Here is a 22,311-nt window from a genome sequence, read left to right as displayed (position 1 = left end):
CGAATCGAATTAATTCTGTAGAAACAGATCGAATACAACAGAATATGAAATTAAATAGTACAATTTAAATAAAATATATATTTCTCGGTGGAGGTTTGTCGCTTACAACCCAAATTGTCCTTTGCTGTCGCTAGCCAAAAGTCGTCTTTTTAGTCAACTTTTAAAAATAAAAATAAGCAACTTATTTTAATTGTGGTGAGTAAACCTATAAAGTATGTAAATTTATATGTATGATACAAATTCTTACTGAAAGCGCTCCAGCTGCAAACTGTTGCTATGGTTACTTTTAAGCCAACGCTAGTCGCGACTTCGCGTCGCTAACTTTTCTGATTACCTAAACATTTTAAAATGTATAATATATTTAATATACATAATTATAATATGTGTATGTAGCCTATATTATAATTTTGGATATCAAAATACCGTTTATAAACCTCCACACTCAGTTTGAACGGTTCGCAGAGGTGGTGGACTCGATTGAATCCCAAACTCGTCACGCTAATCGCTGCTCGGTTTGGCGCTGAACAGCTGACTGTGCGCTGGAAGAGAGACCAAGAGGCTCCGGGTGCAGGGGATGCGACGCAGACTACCACTGATGTCTGTGCCGTAATGTGTGTGGCGTCTGAGCAACAGCCCGGAGTGTGTGTGTGAGTCACTGTGATCCGAGGTGACAATCGAGATAACTGTGGGGCTGACAATGCACCGACTACTATAAACATGCATTTGAATTGAATGGGAGCTACTGGGAAATTCGAAGAGATTCTGCTGTGACAGCTGTCGTGCGATGGAAGTTATATAAAAACGGGTTTACCTTGCATTAGATGAGTGCTCAGTGATATTTTATAAGTGGAATGGATTGGTTATATTTTCGAGAAGGTGAATACCTGTTCGTGCCAACTTTGCCTTTTTTCCTTGAAGAGTGGATCAAAAGAGAAACTTTAATGTGGCGTTACGCTTGTCCCTGAGAATGGCGTTGATGAAGGCGAACTTAAGCTGTCTGGAGAGTATATCCCGGGGAAACAACTGCCTCCCCGCCAGGAGCACGTCTCCCGGGGTAGCGGCCACCCTCGCCGGCGTGCTGATCTTCACCACCGTGGCTGATATCGTTGGGAATCTGCTGGTCATCCTGTCCGTGTACAGAAACAAGAAACTCAGGAATGCAGGTACGAAGAATATCGTACTTTTTTGTAGCTTTTATAGATGAGATTAATTTTTTTTACATGATAAATTAAAGAATTTGCAGAGTATGCATGTGTAGAGATAAAAGCATCTAAATATACTGGAGTTAAAGCAGTGTTGGATTTTCATGTTGGCTGAAGTTGTTCCCAGCTGCTGGGAGAGTGGTGAGAGTTCAACATGAATCATATTTTATTTCAGTTGATAGTTGTTTTTAATTACACTATGGGGACAGAAGGTACATTGGTCATAGCATGCAAAATGTCATTTCATATTATATCAAAACATCAGCCACATGCTTTTCTCTGTGTTTTCATGTATCGTTTTCCCCAGAATTACATAAGAGACACCAGCAAAACATGGCTGTCTTTTTTTGTTGTGCAACAACACAAGATGTTAAATGGCATAGTAACTTTTAATGTTTTGATGTGCAAAGAAGTGTCAGGGGAATGCAACCCAAGGCATGATCACTTCAACAGAAGCACGTCAGCAAACAACTCATTTTACAGGGCTTCATTTTATACTGCAGGCAGTGTGATGAACGAACAATTACTAGATATGTGAGACTGTTATAGGGCTGTGAGAACATAAAATGCACACACAGTCTTACCAGCACTCACACATACAGTGATGTCCAAAAGTCTGATACCTTCATCGAAATTCTTGTTTTTTTAATAGACCAAAGGCACAGTGAATTTGAGAATTGCTTGGTATTTGAACTCTACAAGTTTGTGTACAACCTGCATATTTGAAAATATTCCAAAGAGCATGTGTGCATTAGTGGTGGAAAATCTGACCTTTTGTGCAGTGGAGTTCACATGGTCAGTGTTCCAAATTTGATTATTTGACTAGACATAGTATAGAATCTTTCTTATTCATTTTACAACACAAAATACTGAAACTTTTCCTATTAGATATTGTCAGTTAGATTTTGGATCCTAGATTGTGAGTGACTTTCTGACCTTTTTACATTTGTTAAAGGACCTGTTGCTTGTTACATTGTCTCTCTTTGCATGTAATCTTATACAGGTGAGAGTGAGAGTGCAGAGCTCTGCCCGCGAGGGGTAGATATCTCTATCGATTTCACTGTTATGAGGGTTATTTCATGTGCTTACGCTGTACTAGGTATGAGAATGACAATGATCTGAGCAGGGCAGACAGAAACTGAAAAGATTCAATCAGAGCTGAAGTGCCATCATCAGACACACTCTTAAAAGGTTCTTTGTTGGCGTGATTCCATGAAAACCCTTTAACATCCGTGTAACCTTTCCATTGCTCAAAAGGTTGGAAAAAGATTCTTCATTTGAATTGAACTGAAAGGTTCTTTGAGAAACCGAAAATTATTATTCTATTGCATCACTAGGAAACCCCCTTTAGAACCTTTATTTTATTGAGTACAGTGTGCTGTTTACATGTGTTTAAAGCGTGCTGGAAGATGAGATTTTCTCATGATTTGAAGACAGTGGTTAATTGTCCATGATGGGACCACAGAAGGGAGTTATGAGAGCCGCATCAATCATAATGAGAAAATAATGCTACAGCGTGGACAGTGTAGTTCTCTTTGCATATTCCTGTCATCAGACCGTTCCGATCTCTGCAGCTGCTCCTAACTGTTTTGGCAGCGTGTCGAAATGTCGCTGCCTCATATTATGTGGTGTTTTCCCAGCCTGCCTTGAGCCATGGGCTACTTGTGTGTATGTTTACAAAAGGAATGGAGATCCAGCATTGCGCAGAGACGTCCATGTCCTGATAGAGATGGACAAACACATGCATGATCAGTGTCTGCACATACTGCGCCGGGTTCCATCTCAGTGTTCAAGATGAGTCAGTGAGGTTGTTATAAGGATCATTTGGAATGTTAGAACTCTGTAACATCAGAATCCTGTGCGTGATGGTGGGAATGGTGCCGAAATGAAAAGCACACAATCGGCTTGTGCAGTTCTAGTGCTTGCTTTTTATATTTCTATTTATGGGCTTTAATGCCTTTAAGCACAGGACAAGTAGAGGGAGACAGGAAACCACTGAGGACAGAGACAGTGGGATCAGGACAATGACACAGGCTGTTTATGTGTAATGGGCATGTGCACTGCTCACTGTTGTTCTCTGGAATGACAATTGAATTATTATTTTAAATTAAATGATGTCTTCTTAACACTTTATCAGAAATAATCACTTTTTATCAATTTAACACATCGTTGCTGAAATAAAAAAATTCTAAAAAAAGAAAGAAAAAAATGACTGACTCCAAAATTTAAATGGTAGTGTATTGTTACAAAAGGTTACTATTTTAAATAAATGCAGTTAAACTTTATATTCAAAAATAGTCCTGAAAAAAGTGTCACAGGTTCTAAAAAAATATTAAGCAGCAATTTTTCCAACACTGATAATAAATCAGTATACTAGAATGATTTCTGAAGGATCATGTGACACTGAAGACTAGAGTAATGGCTGATGAAAATTCAGCTTTGCATCACAGAAATAAATTATATTTTGAAGTATATTAAAATAGAAAACTGTTATATTAAATTGCAATATTTCACAATATTACTTAAGGATGTAACAATATAAAAATCTCATTATACAATAAATTCTCGATATGAAGTCCATGATACAATATTTATTTGCGATATTTAAAAAAAAAAGACAAATGAAGACTTGGGGGGGGGGGGGTGATTAAGTTTGTACATTTTAAAGTTAAATTATTCTATCTAATGCTCTTTGAGAGTTCAAAATTAAGAGCTCCAACCCATGTTCTTAACTAAGAAAACTTAAGTCAGGAAAAAGTCATTGAATTGACTCAACCAGTTGTGGTATACTGTCTCAGTCTAAATTACATTCACACTGGTGTTTTAGGAAGCCAACCAAATTAGAATATAATAATAATAATAACAACAATTTTATATTATTGTTATTCCTATCACAGTAATAGCCATATATAATATAACAAATGGACTGCAAAATAAGTGAAAATTAATATTTTATATATATATTTTTGCTGTACACTAGGGAGGGAAAGTACGAGGAAATTCTTTCCTAATTTCTACACTTGAAAGAGATATTTTGAATTTGGACTGCAGTAACATTACCCATTGAAACCGCTAGCTTACCTTTTGAAACTTTCAAGCTTTTATTTTGACAGAAAACTCCAGCTTCAGTGAAAACAGGCTTACAAAAACACGTCTTACTACAAATCTAGTGAAATGCTGTAATCATCTGCAGCAAAAAATAAAGCATAACTGGTGGCCGCTGTTCCCAAACGTGTGCTAAACTCATAGCACATGCAATAAGCGAGTTCACTGCATTCACTGTGAATGGAGCCGTTCTGAGGCGTGGAAAACACCGGATCATGAGTTGATCGCCTGAATGAAGGGCGCGCTTCACTTTGACTTGATGAAGAGATTGAAGGAACACAGCGCTATTTTTGAAAATAGGCTAATTTTCGAACTCCCCTAGAGTTAAACAGTTGAGTTTTACCGTTTTCGAATCCATTCAGCTGATCTCTGGGTCTGGCGGTAGCGCTTTTAGCATAGCTTACCATAGCTCATTGAATCTGATTAAACTGTTAGCATCTCACTTAAAAATGGCCAAAGATGCGCTGCGTAATATCATTGCGCCTGCTGCACCCATGGTATGGCAGCGAAGTTCCTTGATTATTAGGCTCAACTGTTATTAAACTCAACTGTTTAACTCTAGGGGAGTTGGAAAATGAGCCTATTTCAAAAATAGTGGCATGTTCCTTTAAGCCATATTGTGCTTTCAGTTTAAGTTCGTTTGACAGATACTGTGCCAAAGCATAATGGCCCAAAACACAACCTGAATGATCGTTTATGTTAGAATAAGAAGTTTAAATATATTTAAAAACGCCCTATTTGAACAGATCTCTTGTGTTCAAAGACAAAGTGACCACAGACAGATAATAATTTTGTTGCAATTTAATTTGTTATCCATGAGTAAATAAATATTTTATTTAATTTAAATGATATTTTTATATTATTGTCAAGATATAAACTTGCACTTACTCCATTAAGAAGAAAAACAAGCCTTGTATGCGGCTTTGCAAAAACAGCACTAATATGATAAGATATATGACTTAGAATTTTGGCTGGAGGACACTAAAAAACCGCAATCCTCTCTTTCTTTTTTCTCTCAGCTCAGCCTATTTCTACAGCCGTCAGGTTTAGTTTTGGGGCTGTGCACGTTCTGGCAGCCTGAATTGGTTTTAATCAATATTCCTTTACCCCCTTCCTCTGGCCCATCTTTAGGCTAGAGTGCTGATTGATAGCTTTTTAATGTCCAGCATCAGTTGGCGTTCCCACACGCTGTTCAGGAGATTCTGGAACAGATCTGCCCGAGTCAAGCATCCCAACCTGTCTGAATCATCAAAAACGAAGTAGAAAAATAGTCTCTTAATGCTCACCAAGGCTGCATTTATTATTACAATTTAAATAGCTGTTTTCTATTGTAATATATTTAAAAATGTCACTCATTCCTGTGGTGCAAAGCTGAATTTTTAGCAGCCATTACTCCAGTTTTCAGTGTCACAGGATCCATCAGAAATCATTCTGCTGATTCGCACTTAAGTAACTAAAGAAACAGCTGTAAAAAAAACAACTTAGAATTTTTGTGGAAACAGAGATATTTTTTCGGGATTCTTTAATAATTAAATTTTTGCCATTACCATTTGTAATAATGTCACATTTGATCAATGTAATGCATCCTTGCTGAATAAAAGTAATCATTTCTTGCAATTACTAAAAAACTCCCTGACACTGCTACTGATGGGAGGGCATTTAAATTTTCACGATTGAAAATTTTCACTTCTGCATTACAGTGGCTCCATTAGCAGCACCAGCACACTGCAGTTCATCCATTACGCCTCACCTGAAATAGCAGCAGTGGTTGGCATTGGCACACACTCAGGGCTGCTGATGGGCAGATGGCTTTCAGAGGAGAGGCAATGAGCTACTCTCAGTGTAGTAATACTCACAGATGGTGAGTGAAGGACGGCATGACAGTATTAGAATTCTCTGCTCTTGCTAAGGGAAGCATTCTGTTGCTTCTAAGTAAAGCAAGGTATTCAAACATCCCCTAACTTTAGTCAAGGGTGGCCAACTGTACTCCTAAAGAGCTGCAGACTTCCAACCTGCACCGTCATTTTACTATAAACATAACTTATCCACCTTAATTTTCCCGTAAGAGCGTGCGCAGCCATTTGTAAATTTTATGGGTCTGGCATCCGGTCTCTTCCACGTCCATGTTTAGCTGTACAAAACAGCTCATTTTGCTGCTTGATTTCGCAAATTGGTGTGTCTTACCATATTATTTTAATGTGTTATCTTAATTATGAACACACGGGTTTGTAGTGCAAACAGGTTTACGCCTTACTGCACATTGTTATTCTTCTCGCTATTTCCTTATAGCGGCTAATGAACCGAAAGTCTCACCTATAAGCTTACTTCCACACTGAAGAATAAGATGGATACCTCGATTTGTGTAGCCTGTTGAAGAGAACACCATGGCAGCTGCATAGCAACATCATGGTAACCAGCAACTCCTTTGCATCCAGGCAGCACCTTTTGCATTTTTTCAGAAACAGTGAAAGATAGTTACGATTTTAAATTTGACATGCGCCATAAATTCTGTTAATGGCACATCAGTCTATGAAAATGTGTGGTCTCACTGCAGCATGCAGACACACACCAAATGTCAGCATAATTGAATGTGTCTCCAGTTCACACTGAGGTATGTTAATGCTCTTATATGGTCATTTCTAACTTGAAAGAATTTGAATTAGACTGGAATGCATGTGTGCAGATGAGAAAGTGTTGAGATGGAGCGTTACAGTGATTGTGAAAGATTTTGATGGCAATGGTAATGTTTTCTTAACTTCACAACTTAACAACTTAACATCACACTCTCTTTGGACACTCTGCCTTTTTCTTCAACGTGTAAGTAAACTTATGGGTGAGACTTTCGGTTCATTGTAGGGAAATAACGAGAAGAATAACAACGTGCACTAAACGGTAAATCTGTTCATACAAACCAGTGTGCTCAAAATTAAGATAATACATTACAATAATATGGTAAGACACACTGATTTGCAATATCAAGCAGAAAAAACAGTTGTTTTGTACAGCTAAAAATAGCCGGACGTGGATGAGACTGGAAGCCAAATCCATAAAGTTTACAAAAGGTGAAAAAAAATCACTTATGTGAAAAAATGGTGGATATCTCACTACAAATTGCAATGACTTCTTGGAAATCTAATAGATTTTTAATAGTAATACAACAAACAGGATCATTTACATATTGGTATGAAGATGATGTTTAGATAGCTGGAGTGGGTTTGATCCGTCTGTTGGCAGTGCTCCTGAAAGGACGGTTGGCTGTTTTATATGGCTGGCTGGTGTACAGGAATAATACAGCATTAAGTACTTATGGAAATGAAGGGGGAAATATTCCCCTTTTTTCCTTTTCATGCTTACGCATAAACACTCACAGGCACACTTCTTTAAAATGTAGATACTTGCAAGGACCCCATATAACCTCTTTACTCTTTTTGAGGAGTTTTATAGGGTGTTAATCATTATCAGAGTTATTATACTTAGCTAAAACCACTAAAAATTGTTATTTGAAATAAAATAAACTAATAAAATAAAACATAAAAAACACAAACTTATTATATTTTAGCTGGTTGTCAAGACAAGTTTAATTTCATGTGCTAAAATAACTAAAACTGAAATAAAAGTTAATAAAAGCTATATAGACATTTTTTAAATTTTTTTTATCACTCTGTGTGACACAGATAAACATGACACGCTCTTGATCTACAATACCCATCATGCTTATGCAACTCCTACAGTTCTTGCACAACCTAAATGTACTTCCCATTTCATACACTACCAGTCAAAAGTTTTTGAACAGTAAGATTTTTAATGTTTTTTTAAAGAAGTCTCTTCTTCTCACCCAGTCCACATTTATTTGATCCAAAGTACAGCAAAAACATAGTATTTTTACTATTTTAAATAACTGTTTTCTATTTGAATATATTTTAAAATATTATTTATTCCTGTGATTTTCAGCATCATTACTCCTTCAGAAATCATTCTAATATGCTGATTTGCTGTTTAAGAAACATTTATTATTATTAAATTATTATTATTATCATCTATAAAACAGTTGAGGATTCTCTGATGAATAGAAAGATCCAAAGATCAGCATTTATCTGAAATAAAAAACATTTGTAACATTATACAATATACCATTCATTTTTTTTGGAAAAGAAATTATAGAAATTAATGCTTTTATTTAGCAAGGATGCTTTAAACTGATCAAAAGTGATGATAAAGGCATTTATAATGTTACAAAAGGTTTCTATTTCAGATAAATGCTTCTATTTATCAAAGAAACCTGTAAAAAGTTTCAGCTGTTTTCAACTTAATGGCAATAACAAATGTTTTTGAGCAGCAAATATTAGAATATTAGAATGATTTCTGAATGAATAATGTGACTGGAGTAATGATGCTAAAAATCAGCTTTGAAATTACAGGAATAAATTACATTTTAAAATATATTCAAATAGAAAACAATTTTAAATCGTAAAAATATTTCAAGTTTTTGCTGTACTCTGGATCAAACAAATGAAGATACTTCTTTAAAAACATTAAAAACCTTACTGTTCACTTAATGTTTTCAAAAAAAGAAAACAAACAGATTTTGTAGTGTAACACACTACTTTAATTGTTAAAAAGGAGAAATGATTATGCACAACATGTAATGTGTTAACCTTCACTTGTCCTTCACATCTATCTCTTATTCTGCCTCTTTCTCTCTCAGTGCTTCCACTGAGATATTTTTATGGTACTGAGATGTAGAAGGGAATATGGGCCTGTGTGTTTACATACCCCTAGTGCTTGTGTATCTAAGGTGCTGCGGTTATATGTATGTGTGTTTGATCAAAGCAGTGTTGGTGGTGCTATCTCACTGGTATCTCATGAATTTCACAATCCAATAATTTAACAGACGAGGAATGGCAGATTTGAATGTTCCACACATATAATCCTGGACACCAGTGTGAGAGATAAAGCTGAGGTTTGCAGACTTATAATAGACTGTCTGATCTGTGTATTAAAATAAGCCTGTAAATGTATTTTAATATCAGCTAATTCCAGCAAAGATGCTCCAGACGAGCAGAGCCAGACTATCCATTAAATACATTTATGACAGCACAGACGCAGCCAGATCAGCCTCATCCTCACAGCTACCGATAACCTCGAACTGACTCACAGAGGTACTGGGAGAAAAGAAAAGGTAATTGCATTTTAATTGTCTCCTCTAAAATTCATCTGCTAACTGCAGATTTCTTCTTTTTCTCCACACAGCCAGATTTAGAAAAAGTTCAAATACAATCTTCTAGCTTTTTGCATGTTCCATGTCTCTTTGAAGAAATACATATTAGTGTGTGCATCCTATTGCTTTATTTTCCATGAAATATAAGCTGTGATATTAAATATCGTATTATGCTTTTAATATGATTGTAGATACATATGTAATATAAATATATTTTGTTTGGTTTTTACAGACCATTAATTAAAGGGTATATTGACTTTTACAAGGATATTGTAATTAACCAATATTTTGAATAATTTTAAGAGTTATATAGATTTAAGTACATATGTTTTAATGTAAAACAAGCCAATAGGAGCACTAGGAAGCAAAAGGATGTGCATGAGTGTGTAATTGTGCATGTACGTGTGTGTGGGATGGGGGTTGTGTGTGTGGTGTGGTTGCATAATCACATTCAGCCTTGCTTCAGTCCATCAAACACCTCAGGTACTGATGTAGTCTGTGAAATTTTCTAGGAGAGAGCACAGTATATTGTAGTATGGTATTTTATAAATTCGATTTGTTGTAGACTGCTGGTTTTAATATGGCATTTTTTATTGCTAACTTACAAATTGCTGTCGGCTTACAGTACAGCAGAACTCTAAATGCAAGATGTCCTTTGCAGATAACTCTCTCAATATATTGTAAACACTGCAAGCAAAAAAATTGATTTCATTAACCTCCTGAGACCCTGCGTCCTCATATAAGGACATTATATTTTAGTGAATTTCTCTGAAACTGCACATGCCACAGTTTTAAGTCTGGATGTCCTGTACAGAGCACATTCAGGGCTTTTCAGAGATGCTAAATGTTTGGATGTTTCACCATAACCACTCCCTCTCCTTGGTCTTCAAAAATGTCTAATATTAATTTAGTGACACTCTTATGGAAATATGATAATATTTTGTAATTATCATTTAAATCTGACTAATTTTTAAACTGTGTCATAAAGCAACATCTCAGGAAAATGTTATGAGGTTTCAAATCAAAATACTTTCTGTTACCGAAACAGGACATTGTTTTCATACATGTCCTCATATGAGCACAGCGGGACTAACAGCGTGTTAATTATGAATTTTGGGAGACAACAAATAAATAGGGAAAGAAATTATATTTCGATATTCCAATGAAATATTATATATTATTATAAAAATCTTGTCAATTATTACTCCCATTATTACAGTTATTACAAAAACACATTATTATGCAAATTCGATTTAGTTTATAGATACATTTTATCTATAAAAATGGTATATAAAATCATTCTGATATAGTTGAAACTCATCTTTATACAAAATTTGGGGAAAAATCTGAAAACTAAAAATGTATTGGTGAAAAAAACAATTTTTTTGCCTATGCATTTTCATTCATGTCTTTTTATTTTTGTAAAAAATACCAAGGACATAGCATAACTAATGAATAAAATATAATTTAAAAAATTATTATTTTTTTTTTTTTACATTTTATTAATGCTCTAAACAATGTAATGACATGACAATTTTTTTTACTAAATTCTTTTCCCGGGTCTCAGGAGGTTAAAACATGAGTCAGTGAAGTTGCAACAAAGATCTGAAATCTATTCTGGTTTTTCCCAGCAATGCAAGAAGACTGCACTGTATGCATTTCCGAAGCCCAAACATCTAGATGGAAGTCAGAACATGCTGACACCTCAACACAAGTCTTCTTCCAACTACATGGTAGTTTCTCTGCTTTTTGCAACAGAGTTAAGTCTGAGAATGAATTAGGATATTTTTAACAAGACGCTTGCCTGGGAAAAACTTTTTAGCATGCATCCATCCTTAGGTTTACTCTCCTATCAGATTCTTCCTTGTTTACTGTTTGCCAAGGTATTTTTCCCCCCCCCAGTTTTGTGCTGCAGAAACTCATCAGAGCTGCTGAGTTTTTCTAGCTCAGCGTTGTGACTGCCTATAAAATTATCTCACCACCTGCTGTTACATGACACAATATTGTATTCAGCTGGAGGAAAACATGAAGCTCAGATATCTGTTGCATATATTTCAATAAATTCTTTCTCAGTATTATCATTTGGCAACATGTTAAACAAACTGGATGTGAAATTGTTGAAATTTCGACTCACCATCACAAAGGGATGCCAAAACGTGTAAAATTTAATTACATTTTACTTTTAGATTGACAGCACTGCTTTGTTAAGTGATTGAGAAGATATCAAAAGCCTTCTTTTGCGAACTAGTCCTAGATTTTTTGCTCAATCTGGAAAAAAAACACTGCAGTACAATTCTCTAGACTCTCTAGGTCAATAATTATCGAAAAAATGGTGAAATTTACCCGTTGGTAGGCTATAACAGGGTCATTTAGAAAAGGGGCCTGTCCAAATTTACCCCAAATTCTATAATGCCTAAAGGAAAACTCAAAACTTTACGAAACCTGCTGAGCACGAGACAGGTGATTCTAAACTAGCATGCAAAGTTTTAGTATATCGGACCACAGCTGGCCCTATAACAGTCAGAAACATTAAAAAACATAATATTTCCGTGGTGAAGTACCTGGTTTCGCAAAAAATGCTTTTTTAAATCATTGATTTAAGTGGTGACAGGCTTACTAAATAATGTCTTTTTCCATATGTGCTTAAATGCCTTAAAGTGCTTGAACCCTGGTAATCACTGCCTCAGCTATATTTATATATTGCATTATATATCACAGTTCTTTAACACTGGCATTCAGTGATTTCCAAACTACCTGTACCCTTTTTAACAATATGAAAATAGGATGTGCACATTTTAATTTGCAATAGAATTTTCATTATTGAGTAAAGAGAACAGCATTTATTTGAAATAGTAATAGTAAAGAGACCTCTACCTCTGTCCAATGTCTTAATTTAAACTAAATGCACTCATTACGCAACTCTCTGTAATACTTGACTCTGATTGGTCAATTACAACATTCATCATTTAGAAATTTTCTTTTGTCCATGATGTGTACTCATCCAGGTAACTGAAACTGAAGCTTCCTGGCTCTCATGTCACACCACAGACTGACTGTCTACTGTTGTACACTATAATTTGGACATTTCTTGGCAAAGGCTTTAAAGGGTTAGTTCACCCAAAAATGAAAATTCTGTCATTAATTACTAACCTTCCTGTTGTTCTGAACCTGTAAGACCTTCGTTCATCTTCGGAACACAAATGAAGATATTTGAATGAAATCCCAGACAGAAACAAAACTACCACGTTTGGAACGACATAAGGAGTAATTAATGACAGATTTTTCATTTTTGGGTTAACTGACCCTTTAAGATAAGATAAGAGGAAAAATGACAAATAAAAATGACAGAAATAGATTCTTAAATAATATTTCTACATACCTCCCTTTAGGAATCAACTATGTAAAATACTTTTCGCATTTAAATGATAAAATGCATCTTTCATGTCTTAACTCCTAAAACATAGAAAATTTGAGAGATTCACAATACATTTCAAACATTGTCACGTCTTACATGAGTTTTACAATGAAACCATAGGCTGAAATCATAACAGCATACTCTTACTATTTCTGCCAAATAGCCTGAAGATATGACAGAAATAGTAAGAGTAGAAGCCTATGCCATTTCAAATTCAGCAATAATATTTCAACTAACTCCGGTTAGGGATCACTGGCTTACGTGATATCAGCTGCATAAGAAGTCGTGGTGGAGCAAGGTATTAAATTTTGATGAAATATGACAAACACAGTGCACTGATAAATCATGCCCAGTAACACTATAAAGAAAGTAAATAAGGCCCGCTTTATTTTTACGATGAGTTAATGGACACAAGAAGTGTGTGAAATTCTAAATACATATTTTTTATTCTTGTGAATGATTTGAAGCTGAGATTTCCCACGTGTCTTCCTTGTGACTTACTTACACATGCTGCTCTTAAATCTATAATTCAGGGTTGTAGAACATATGTTCCTGTGTAGTGTTTGCCATGAGAAATTGTGGGAGAGGAAACCAATTAAACCGTTCTGTCCAGGATAATCATGTGGATTTATAGTGATCCTTAGGCAGTCCTATACCCAGAAACTCTCCTGATCTGAACCACAGACAAAATAAATCCTGTTCTCTCTTTCCTGCTCTTCCTCTTTCTATCTCTGTGATATATGAGCCTCTGTAAAATAAGCCTGTCATTATTACACTGACTTTATGTCCCTCAACCTTGATGAGGAATAAAAAACAAGAGCAGACCCATCTGCATTCAAGCTGGAAGATAGTGATAAAGGAAAGCTTCAGTATTCACACCTTATCTCTCATGAATTGTGGTGTTATTAGATGTTGATATACAGCTCTCTAAAGGTTTGATACTCTGATGGTACCTTTACGATGCGTCATGTGATCCTCGGACAGCTTTGTAGGTTCATGTTGGTGTGAAGTGACCAACTGCAGGATGACTGAAATTAAAAAATGCATTTAAATGACAACTTTGCAACTTTCAGGCCTTAACTCCAGAAAACCTAGAAAGTGCAAGAGATTCTTTTTTGGCTTTTGTATGTTTTTGTCCGAAAAACTTTCCCGCTCAGAAATGACGTCTTTGTCTGGCGCCAACAGCACTGACTCTCCATATAAATGTCATTGTAAATGTCAGTGCGAAGGACCCGCAGTGACCTGTGTGCAATTCCCTGGCCATTTGGACTCTGTTGCCAGAGGATCCATTTCCAGGGACTGTTTGAAAACTGCTTTATCGAGCCTGAGGTCCAACTTGAGCTTAGATTGAGGATTCTGCTCTTATCTCAGTGATGAGCTGCAGAGAACCGCTGAGGCATTTGAGCGCACCACTGAAAAGTGTTTCAGCTGAATAGATATTGCAACCTTGAGGGAATTGTATCTTGAAAATATTTCTAATTGTACAAAGTGGTTCAGTTTGATCAGCCGAGTTACATAAAAATTAAATAAGCAGAATTTGTAATCAGGATTCCTATTTGGAAAAAAAAGTAGAAAATGCACTAGCATTTTCAGTCTGATATTAAGTGTTCAACATTTCTGAAAATGATGCTTCTGATTATAGTTAACACAATAATTCACAATAATGGTGTATATTTTTGCCTATTCATGTGCAGATGAAAAGTTCTCATTAAAAATGAATACAGATTATTCTAAATGAAAGGAACAGTGCATGGCTGCAGTAAATAATTAGCATAAAATGCATTGCTCTCATTTTGTAATTTATTTATTATTAATCTTTTATTTATTGTTACGCAGAAATACATAGTAAGCTACTTTAAAATCTTTGTAGAGTCAATATTAATTAATATCTTCTATCTATCTATCTATCTATCTATCTATCTATGTACATTCATAGATGGATAGATAGCGCCTTGGGAAAGTATATTAATTTTTCTTTTCATGTTTTATGTTGCTGCCTTATGTTAAACTGCTTTAAATTACTTTTTCCCCACATCAATCTACACTCCATTCTTCAGTCGTAAAGAAATTATGTTTTTTTGAGGATAACATTTCAGGATTTCTCTCCATGTAATGGACTTCTATGGTGCCCCCAAATTTGAACTTCCAAAATGCAGTTTAAATGCAGCTTCAAAGGGCTCTAAATGATCCCAGCTAAGGAAGAAGAGTCTTATCTAGTGAAACGATCCCTTATTTTCCAAAGAAAATTACAGTTTATATACTTTTTAACCTCAAATGTTTGTCTTGTCTAGATCTGTGTGAACTCTGTTAGGGTGACAGTTATGACAGTTAGGGTATATCGAAAAACTCCTGTCTCATTTTCTCCTCCAACTTCCAAATCGTCCTACATCGCTGTTTTACCTTTTTTGGTAAAGGGTGTTTGATCGTCTTTGCGTGTTCACTTTGTAAACTCTGGTTTGGTACTTCTGCAGCAATGTAGGATGATTTTAATTTTGGAGGAGAAAATGAGATGGGAGTTTTTAGACGTACCCTAACTGTCATGAAAAAATGTTCACACAGAGCTAGACAAGACAACAGTGTTTGAGGTTAAAATAACAGATTGTTTCGCTAGATACGGCTGGGGTCATTTAGAACCCTTTGAAGCTGCATTTAAACTGCATTTTGGAAGTTCAAATTTGGGGGCACCATAGAAGTCCATCACATGGAGAGAAATCCTGAAATGTTTTCCTCGAAAAACATAATTACTTCACGACTGAAGAAAGAAAGACACAAACATCTTGGATGATAAGTGGGTACATTATCTGTACATTTTTGTTCTAGAAGTGAACTAATCCCTTAAGGGTATGAATACTTATGCAATGTACTTATTTCAAGTTTTTAATTTTTAATAAATATACAAAATTGTGACAATTCTGTTTTTGCTTTGACATTGTAGTGTATGGAGTGTAGATTGATGTGAAAAAAAGTAATTTAAAGCAGTTTAACATAAGACAGCAACATAAAATGTGAACAAATGAAGGGGTATGAATACTTTCGCAAGGCACCGTATATACATAAATATCTGTTTGTTTGTGATTTTAGTTTGAATGATACTGATGAATTATCATTTCTGCCTGAAAATTATTTTATGCACAGATGTGTTTATTTACATTATAATAAACATTATATTTAAAAGCCATCATATTAAGAGTAAGCATCTGTAAATTATGAGATCTCAGGTTTCATCTCTAGATTTTTTTTAATTTAATGAAAATAACTTTTTTTAGGTTACATAATGAAACATTTTTACGGATGATTTACCATCATGGTTTTTCCATTTCAAAGCTTATAAATATTCAGTTATTAAGAAGTACAGCTTTTTCAAGATTATAATGCATTCTGCTTTCACTTTTCATTTCAGCACAGAGAGCTGAAGCAGCCCAGAGTGTTGTCCAGTTTGTGATGCTTGGGGTTATTGGACTCATGCTAGACTGATGGCAGGAGATGGTGATCTTGTCAAAGCACACTTCTGTCATCTGTGGCTTTGGGTTGACAAATGTTTTTCAAGATGAAACACTAGTCAAAATGCCACCATAGATTTAAAGGAAATGCTCAGATAAATCATGATGGTTCTGATGCTAAAGGTGACACGATGAGAAAGGTGCAGATACAAGGCTGTCTAAATCTGATTTTGTGTTTGTGTGCAATTGTGCTCACCAGGCAGAGGTAATCTGTAACTGAATCTTGTTTCTCTCCATTTTACACAACAATCTGCTGTTCGTTGCAGACAAAACAGACCATGAACGTGTTTTTCAACCTCAAGTTGAACATATACACCCTTAGAAAAAAAAGGTACAGAACAGCCACTTACTATTTAGAGGTAAATAAGGTACAAAGATGTAACTATTAGCTTCTGTACCAGTGACAGCTTTGTACCTTTTTTTCTGACAGCGTATATTAAGTGTTCCAAACACTTCGCATGGGTGGAAGTCATAGGTGGTGTCAGGTGTTACATGCACAAAAGGCTGCAGGTCTGATGCAGTTTGAAAGTCTGCCTGAATCTGTTTCACTCACAAATGCGACCTTCATGAGTTGTCAAGCTTTTTTAGTTTTCCTGGCACGTAATCTTTTTGGCTTCTTTGGTTCGAAATGGAGACGGAGTGTGATGGAAGGAAACAGTCAATGAGAGTCCATGAATGGAAAATTGTGAGCAAAACAAGCGTGACCTGATCAGTGTTGTGTAGAGCCAAAGAATAATTGAAACTGCAAAAAAATGAGCTGCATTTAAATTCAACAAAAGTTTTGTAAATGGGTTTACGAGGGCAACTCAATCAGAAATGCATTTTTGCACAGACACAATGAGGTCGTTTTTAGAGAAGATGGATGTGTCTGACCGTATTGTTTTTGAGATGGAACATGAGGCTGAATTACTTAGCTTTTAAAGGCAGCCAGACGGGGTCTTGCAGGGGGGCGTTATATTGTCTGTTATCTTTTAGAGTGTTGTGAACAGTGTGAGGGGACTTAATGTTAGTCTGCAGGGATAATAGTTATTACAGCGCCTTCCTAATCGAGTTATAAATTACACAGTGGTGTCTGTGTTCTATCGGTCCACACAGTCCTGACACAGACTCTCTCTGTCTTACCTTCACATACTCACTTGTTTAAAAGACACATATGCTCTGTCTCAGAAATGCACTGTGCTAATTTTAGAGCAGGAAATGTCAGTGAAAGACACTTTATTACTGTCCCTTTCTATTACTGTTTCAGCTTTTGATGAATTTTTGATGGAGCACCAAATCATTTGATGTTTAGCTTTGTTTAGCTAAATTAAATACTTTTTTCATTTAGGATGGTTGACCCAAAAATGGAATGGTTGACCCAAAAATGAAAATTCTGTCATTAATTACTCACCCTCATCTCATTCCAAACCCGTAAGACCATCGTTCATCTTTGGAAAACAAATGAGATATTTTTGATGAAATCCAAGAGCTTTCTGACCCTGCATAGACAGCAATACAACTGACATGTTCAAGGCCTAGAAAGGTAGTAAGGACATTGTTATAATAGTCCATGTTCAACCGTAATTTCACGTTTTTTTATGTTTAATAAAGGGTTAGACATTGTCCCTCATATGGTAACAGGCAAAGGCATCCTATGCAGTCCTTGTGGTCCCCTGAAGGGCCATTCACACTGACAGCGATTTGCAGCGACAAAGCAACTGGAAGTCATTCATTTTCAATGAGAGTTGGTGATTTGAGGTGACATGAGCAACAGAGACCGTCGGCGATGCAACAGAGTTCAGAGTTCAACTCTATGCAAACAGTGACATAATGTGACTATGAGATAATATGACAACGAAAGTGCTGAGAGCAGAGCACGTGTGATCCACCGCCTGATATATCTGAATACAGAAGGGTCTATGTGAATTAAAGGGATGATAGTTCATCCAAAAATGAAAACTGTCCTAATTTACTCACTTCATTGTGCACCAAGCCCGTATGACTTCCTTTATTGTGTGGAACACAAAAGATGAACAGAAGTTTTGAAAACTGTCTTAGTGTAGGGGTCAAATTGTTAGCTGTCTCTTAGCTGTAATCATCTGTAATTGTAATATGGTTTAGAGTTTCTTTCTTCTTTTTGTCTTCTATAGAACACAAAATAAGCTATGTCTGAAAATAAATGTCTCACTATGTCTTACTTCTGGGTCCATGCTGTCCACTGGAACCAGTGATTTTCAAAATATCTTCTTTTTTCTTTTTAAGGGTGAGTAAACAATGACAGAATATGGATTTTGGTGAACTACCCCTTTAAGTAGAAATTTATTTTACTTTGCTCTTATGTTTAGATTGCACAGAACCTATGTATAATTGTACATTGGGGTTCAATGTTGTTTAAACCCCAGTGACTTTCAAAATATGTTTTTTTTTCAAGCTTGAAGAAATATTTGAGGAAGTTTCATTTCTGTTTAAGAATTTATTTTGTATTTTGGGTTGCCAAAATAATATGTAATGGTTTATAGTCTCTTTCTTCTGTGGGCCACAAAAGAAGGTAATTTGATTTTTTTTTTCCATACATTGAAAGTCAATGGGGTTCAATGTTGTCTGAACCTCTAATGACTTTTAGAATATCTTTTAATATAAATGATGACATTATTTTCATTTGGGTAATTTTGTTTTACTTTGCTGTTGTTTTTGGGTGTCCCAGTTATTATGTGTAATTGAAATAAGGTAAAATTGAATTATTAAGTTCAATTATCTATATTAATATTCAAATTTGATACAATTACACTACAATTTTTTTTTTAAGAAGTCTCTTCTGCCCACCAAGCCTGCATTTATGTGATCCAAAGTACAGCAAAAACATTAAAATGTTGAAATATTTTTACTATTTAACATAACTTTTCTATTTAAATATTTTAAAATGTAATTTATTCCTGTGATCAAAGCTACATTTTAGGAATTATAGAAATTAATACTTTTATTTAGCAAGGAGGCTTTAAATTTCAGATAAATGCAAGTCTTCTGAACTTTCTATTCATCAAAGAAACCTGAAAAAATTCTATTCAGCTGTTTTCAACATAATAATAATAAATGTTTTTTTAAGCAGCAAATTGCTGAAGGATCATGTGACTGGACTAATGATTCTAAAATTCAGCTTTGAAATCACAGGAATACATTACATTTTAAAATATATTCAAATAGAAAACCGTTATTTTGAATAGTATTTGCTGTACTTTGGATCAAATAAATGCAGGCTTAAAAAACAATAAAATTCTTGACTAGTAGTGGTTACTGTCTATTTCTCTCTCTGTCTCACAGGTAACATCTTTGTGGTGAGTCTTTCTGTCGCTGACCTGGTGGTGGCGCTGTACCCCTACCCCTTGGCTCTGGTCGCTATCTTCCATAATGGCTGGACAATGGGCTCCTTGCACTGCCAGCTGAGCGGGTTTGTTATGGGACTGAGTGTGATCGGCTCCGTCTTCAACATCACGGCAATCGCCATCAACCGCTACTGCTACATCTGCCACAGCCTCCGCTACGACCAGCTGTATTCTCGCCAAAACACCTGTCTGTACCTGCTGCTCACCTGGATGCTAACCGCTCTTGCCACCGTGCCCAACTTCCTTGTGGGTTCCCTAAAATACGACCCACGCGTCTTCTCCTGCACGTTCACCCAGACGGCAAGCTCTTCTTATACCATCTGTGTTGTCCTGATCCACTTCCTCGTTCCCCTAGCTGTAGTTTCCTTCTGCTACCTGCGCATATGGACGTTGGTGATTAGGGTCAAAGGTCGTGTCCGGCCCAATCCAAAGGTCAGAGCGGCCGACTTAAGGAATTTCTTGATGATGTTTGTGGTGTTCGTGCTGTTCGCCGTGTGCTGGGCACCCCTGAACTTCATTGGGCTCGCCGTGGCGGTTAACCCTGCAAGGGTGGCACCGAATGTCCCGGAGTGGCTGTTTGTCACTAGCTACTTCATGGCGTATTTTAACAGCTGTTTGAATGCTGTTGTCTACGGGTTGCTCAACCAAAACTTCAGGCAAGAGTACAAGCAGATTCTCCGTGCTCTATGCACCCCAAGAGCGCTGTTCACTGAAAGTTCCAGGTATAACACTGAAGCCATAAAGAGTAAACAGTCACCGGCAGGAACCAATAATAATGGGAAAGAGGCCAATATGTATAAGGGCGGCGTAACACACACTCTTTTCTAGTAGATCACTCCCCATTCAATTAACAATCACAGTGTTAGGGTACAATGGGGTTAAAGGCACACCAGGGTAAAATGTGCAACGTCACCACAGCATTTTCATAAGCATCCACTTCACGGAAGTGTGGAAGCTGCTAAATCATATAGAAAAGGACTTAGTCAGCAGGAAAGGGTGCAATATTTTGACAAACTAAAGTTAATAGGTAGTAAAGATACATACAAGCAGTAATAATTGATCATTTTCAGCAGCAGTAATCGGCCAAATATGTACGTTTGTTCGGTTCAGTGGCATTGTTTATATTCAGTGCCACCAATATGGCGGATTGCTTAACTTAGACATACATTTTGAAGTATTAACTTAGGTGTTATGCAAAATGTACTCTCCACTGGTTGGAAAACTGTTGACGGGTCCAAGCCTCTACTCATTTCAGCAGAGAATACCATCTCAAGAGTACTAGGCGCTAGGTAAAACTAGGTGCAGTGCTAGGTAAAAATCGGACAGAACACATGCTGGGTTATTTTGACCCAGCTGGTTGGGTTAAATGTTTTTACCCAGCATGCTGAGTTGTTTTATATAAGTCAACTGTTGTTTAAAATGTATTATATTGCTGGCTTAAAATAGGCTGGAAATTAAAAATTTGCGCACAGAATCATAGAGGCAACAGCAATAATCAAAAGATGAACCTTTTTTTTATTAAGCAAGAACATCCATGGACAAAAATATAGATAAACTAAATTTATTTGGGTGAATACAGCATAATTTACAATATTACATACCATTAAACTCATTTAACAATCATTTTAGAAATAAAAAATGTAACATTTAAAAGTAGCATTTTAATTTAAGTTCAACCGTTCTCTGTAATCACTTTTTACTGAAATAGTGCTAATTCTTGTGCCGGTGTGTTGCCGAAATCTAAGCCAGTGTTGGGCTCGTGTGAACTACGAACTGCCACCTCGCATTTCATTCGTAGCTGACAGATGCCATGACAGACTCCATAACCTGCTCATAAACAAACAGTACTGAGATTAGAGAACATATTTTAACATCAAATTAAATTAAATTTAAATTTAATTTAGTCTTATTATGAATAAAAAATTAAAGTAAACAAGCTCGTCATTCCACAGAGAGAAGAGAGGGGCGGGGTGAGCAGAGCTCATTTGCATTTAGAGGAACAACCCCTTAGTATGAGATGATTTTGACAAGGTAAAAAGGGTGTTGTTTTACAACACCACTGAGAATTTGTAATCAAAGTATATTAGAGACTTTTCATTAAGACCCTAAAGAATCATATCAACTTGTGGAAAATGGGCATCCGATGACCCCTTTAAAAAGTGAGTAAGTTTTTGTCAATACCGGGGTTTTTTGTCCTATGCTAGTGAGCTTTTTACCCTGCATGAGCCTTTTAATTTCAAGTGAAATTAAGTCACATTTATTTATATAGAGCTTTATATTATACAAATTATTTCAAAGCAGCTTCACATTAATATTGTTATAAATTATCAATTATTTGTTATTATTATTTTATTTAATAATTGATGTTATCAATTATTAAATAAATTCAATGTCAGCTGTAAAGCAGCTCTACAGAAGATAATAGTGTTATTATTCAGCTCTGTTAGTTCAGTGTTGTTTCAGTTCAATTCAATAACTGACGATATGGCACGGTTCATCAATTATGAAACAA

General features: G+C 35.8%; 1 protein-coding gene across 1 annotated transcript; it reads left to right on the top strand.

Moving 5' to 3' along the window:
• The first annotated feature begins 524 nt into the window (after window positions 1-524).
• mtnr1c (melatonin receptor 1C) lies at window positions 525-22,095 on the top strand. Its single transcript, XM_051109336.1, has 2 exons — window positions 525-1,163; window positions 19,738-22,095. The coding sequence occupies exons 1-2, from the start codon at window positions 968-970 to the stop codon at window positions 20,625-20,627; spliced, it is 1,086 nt and encodes a 361-aa protein (XP_050965293.1). The 5' UTR covers window positions 525-967; the 3' UTR covers window positions 20,628-22,095.
• The last annotated feature ends 216 nt before the right edge of the window (window positions 22,096-22,311 follow it).

The sequence above is a fragment of the Labeo rohita genome, chromosome 5, assembly GCF_022985175.1.
Source record: "Labeo rohita strain BAU-BD-2019 chromosome 5, IGBB_LRoh.1.0, whole genome shotgun sequence".
Classification (NCBI taxonomy): domain Eukaryota; kingdom Metazoa; phylum Chordata; class Actinopteri; order Cypriniformes; family Cyprinidae; genus Labeo; species Labeo rohita.
The sequence above is the reverse complement of the archived record's forward strand: the minus strand, read 5'-3'. Positions and strand labels throughout refer to the sequence as shown.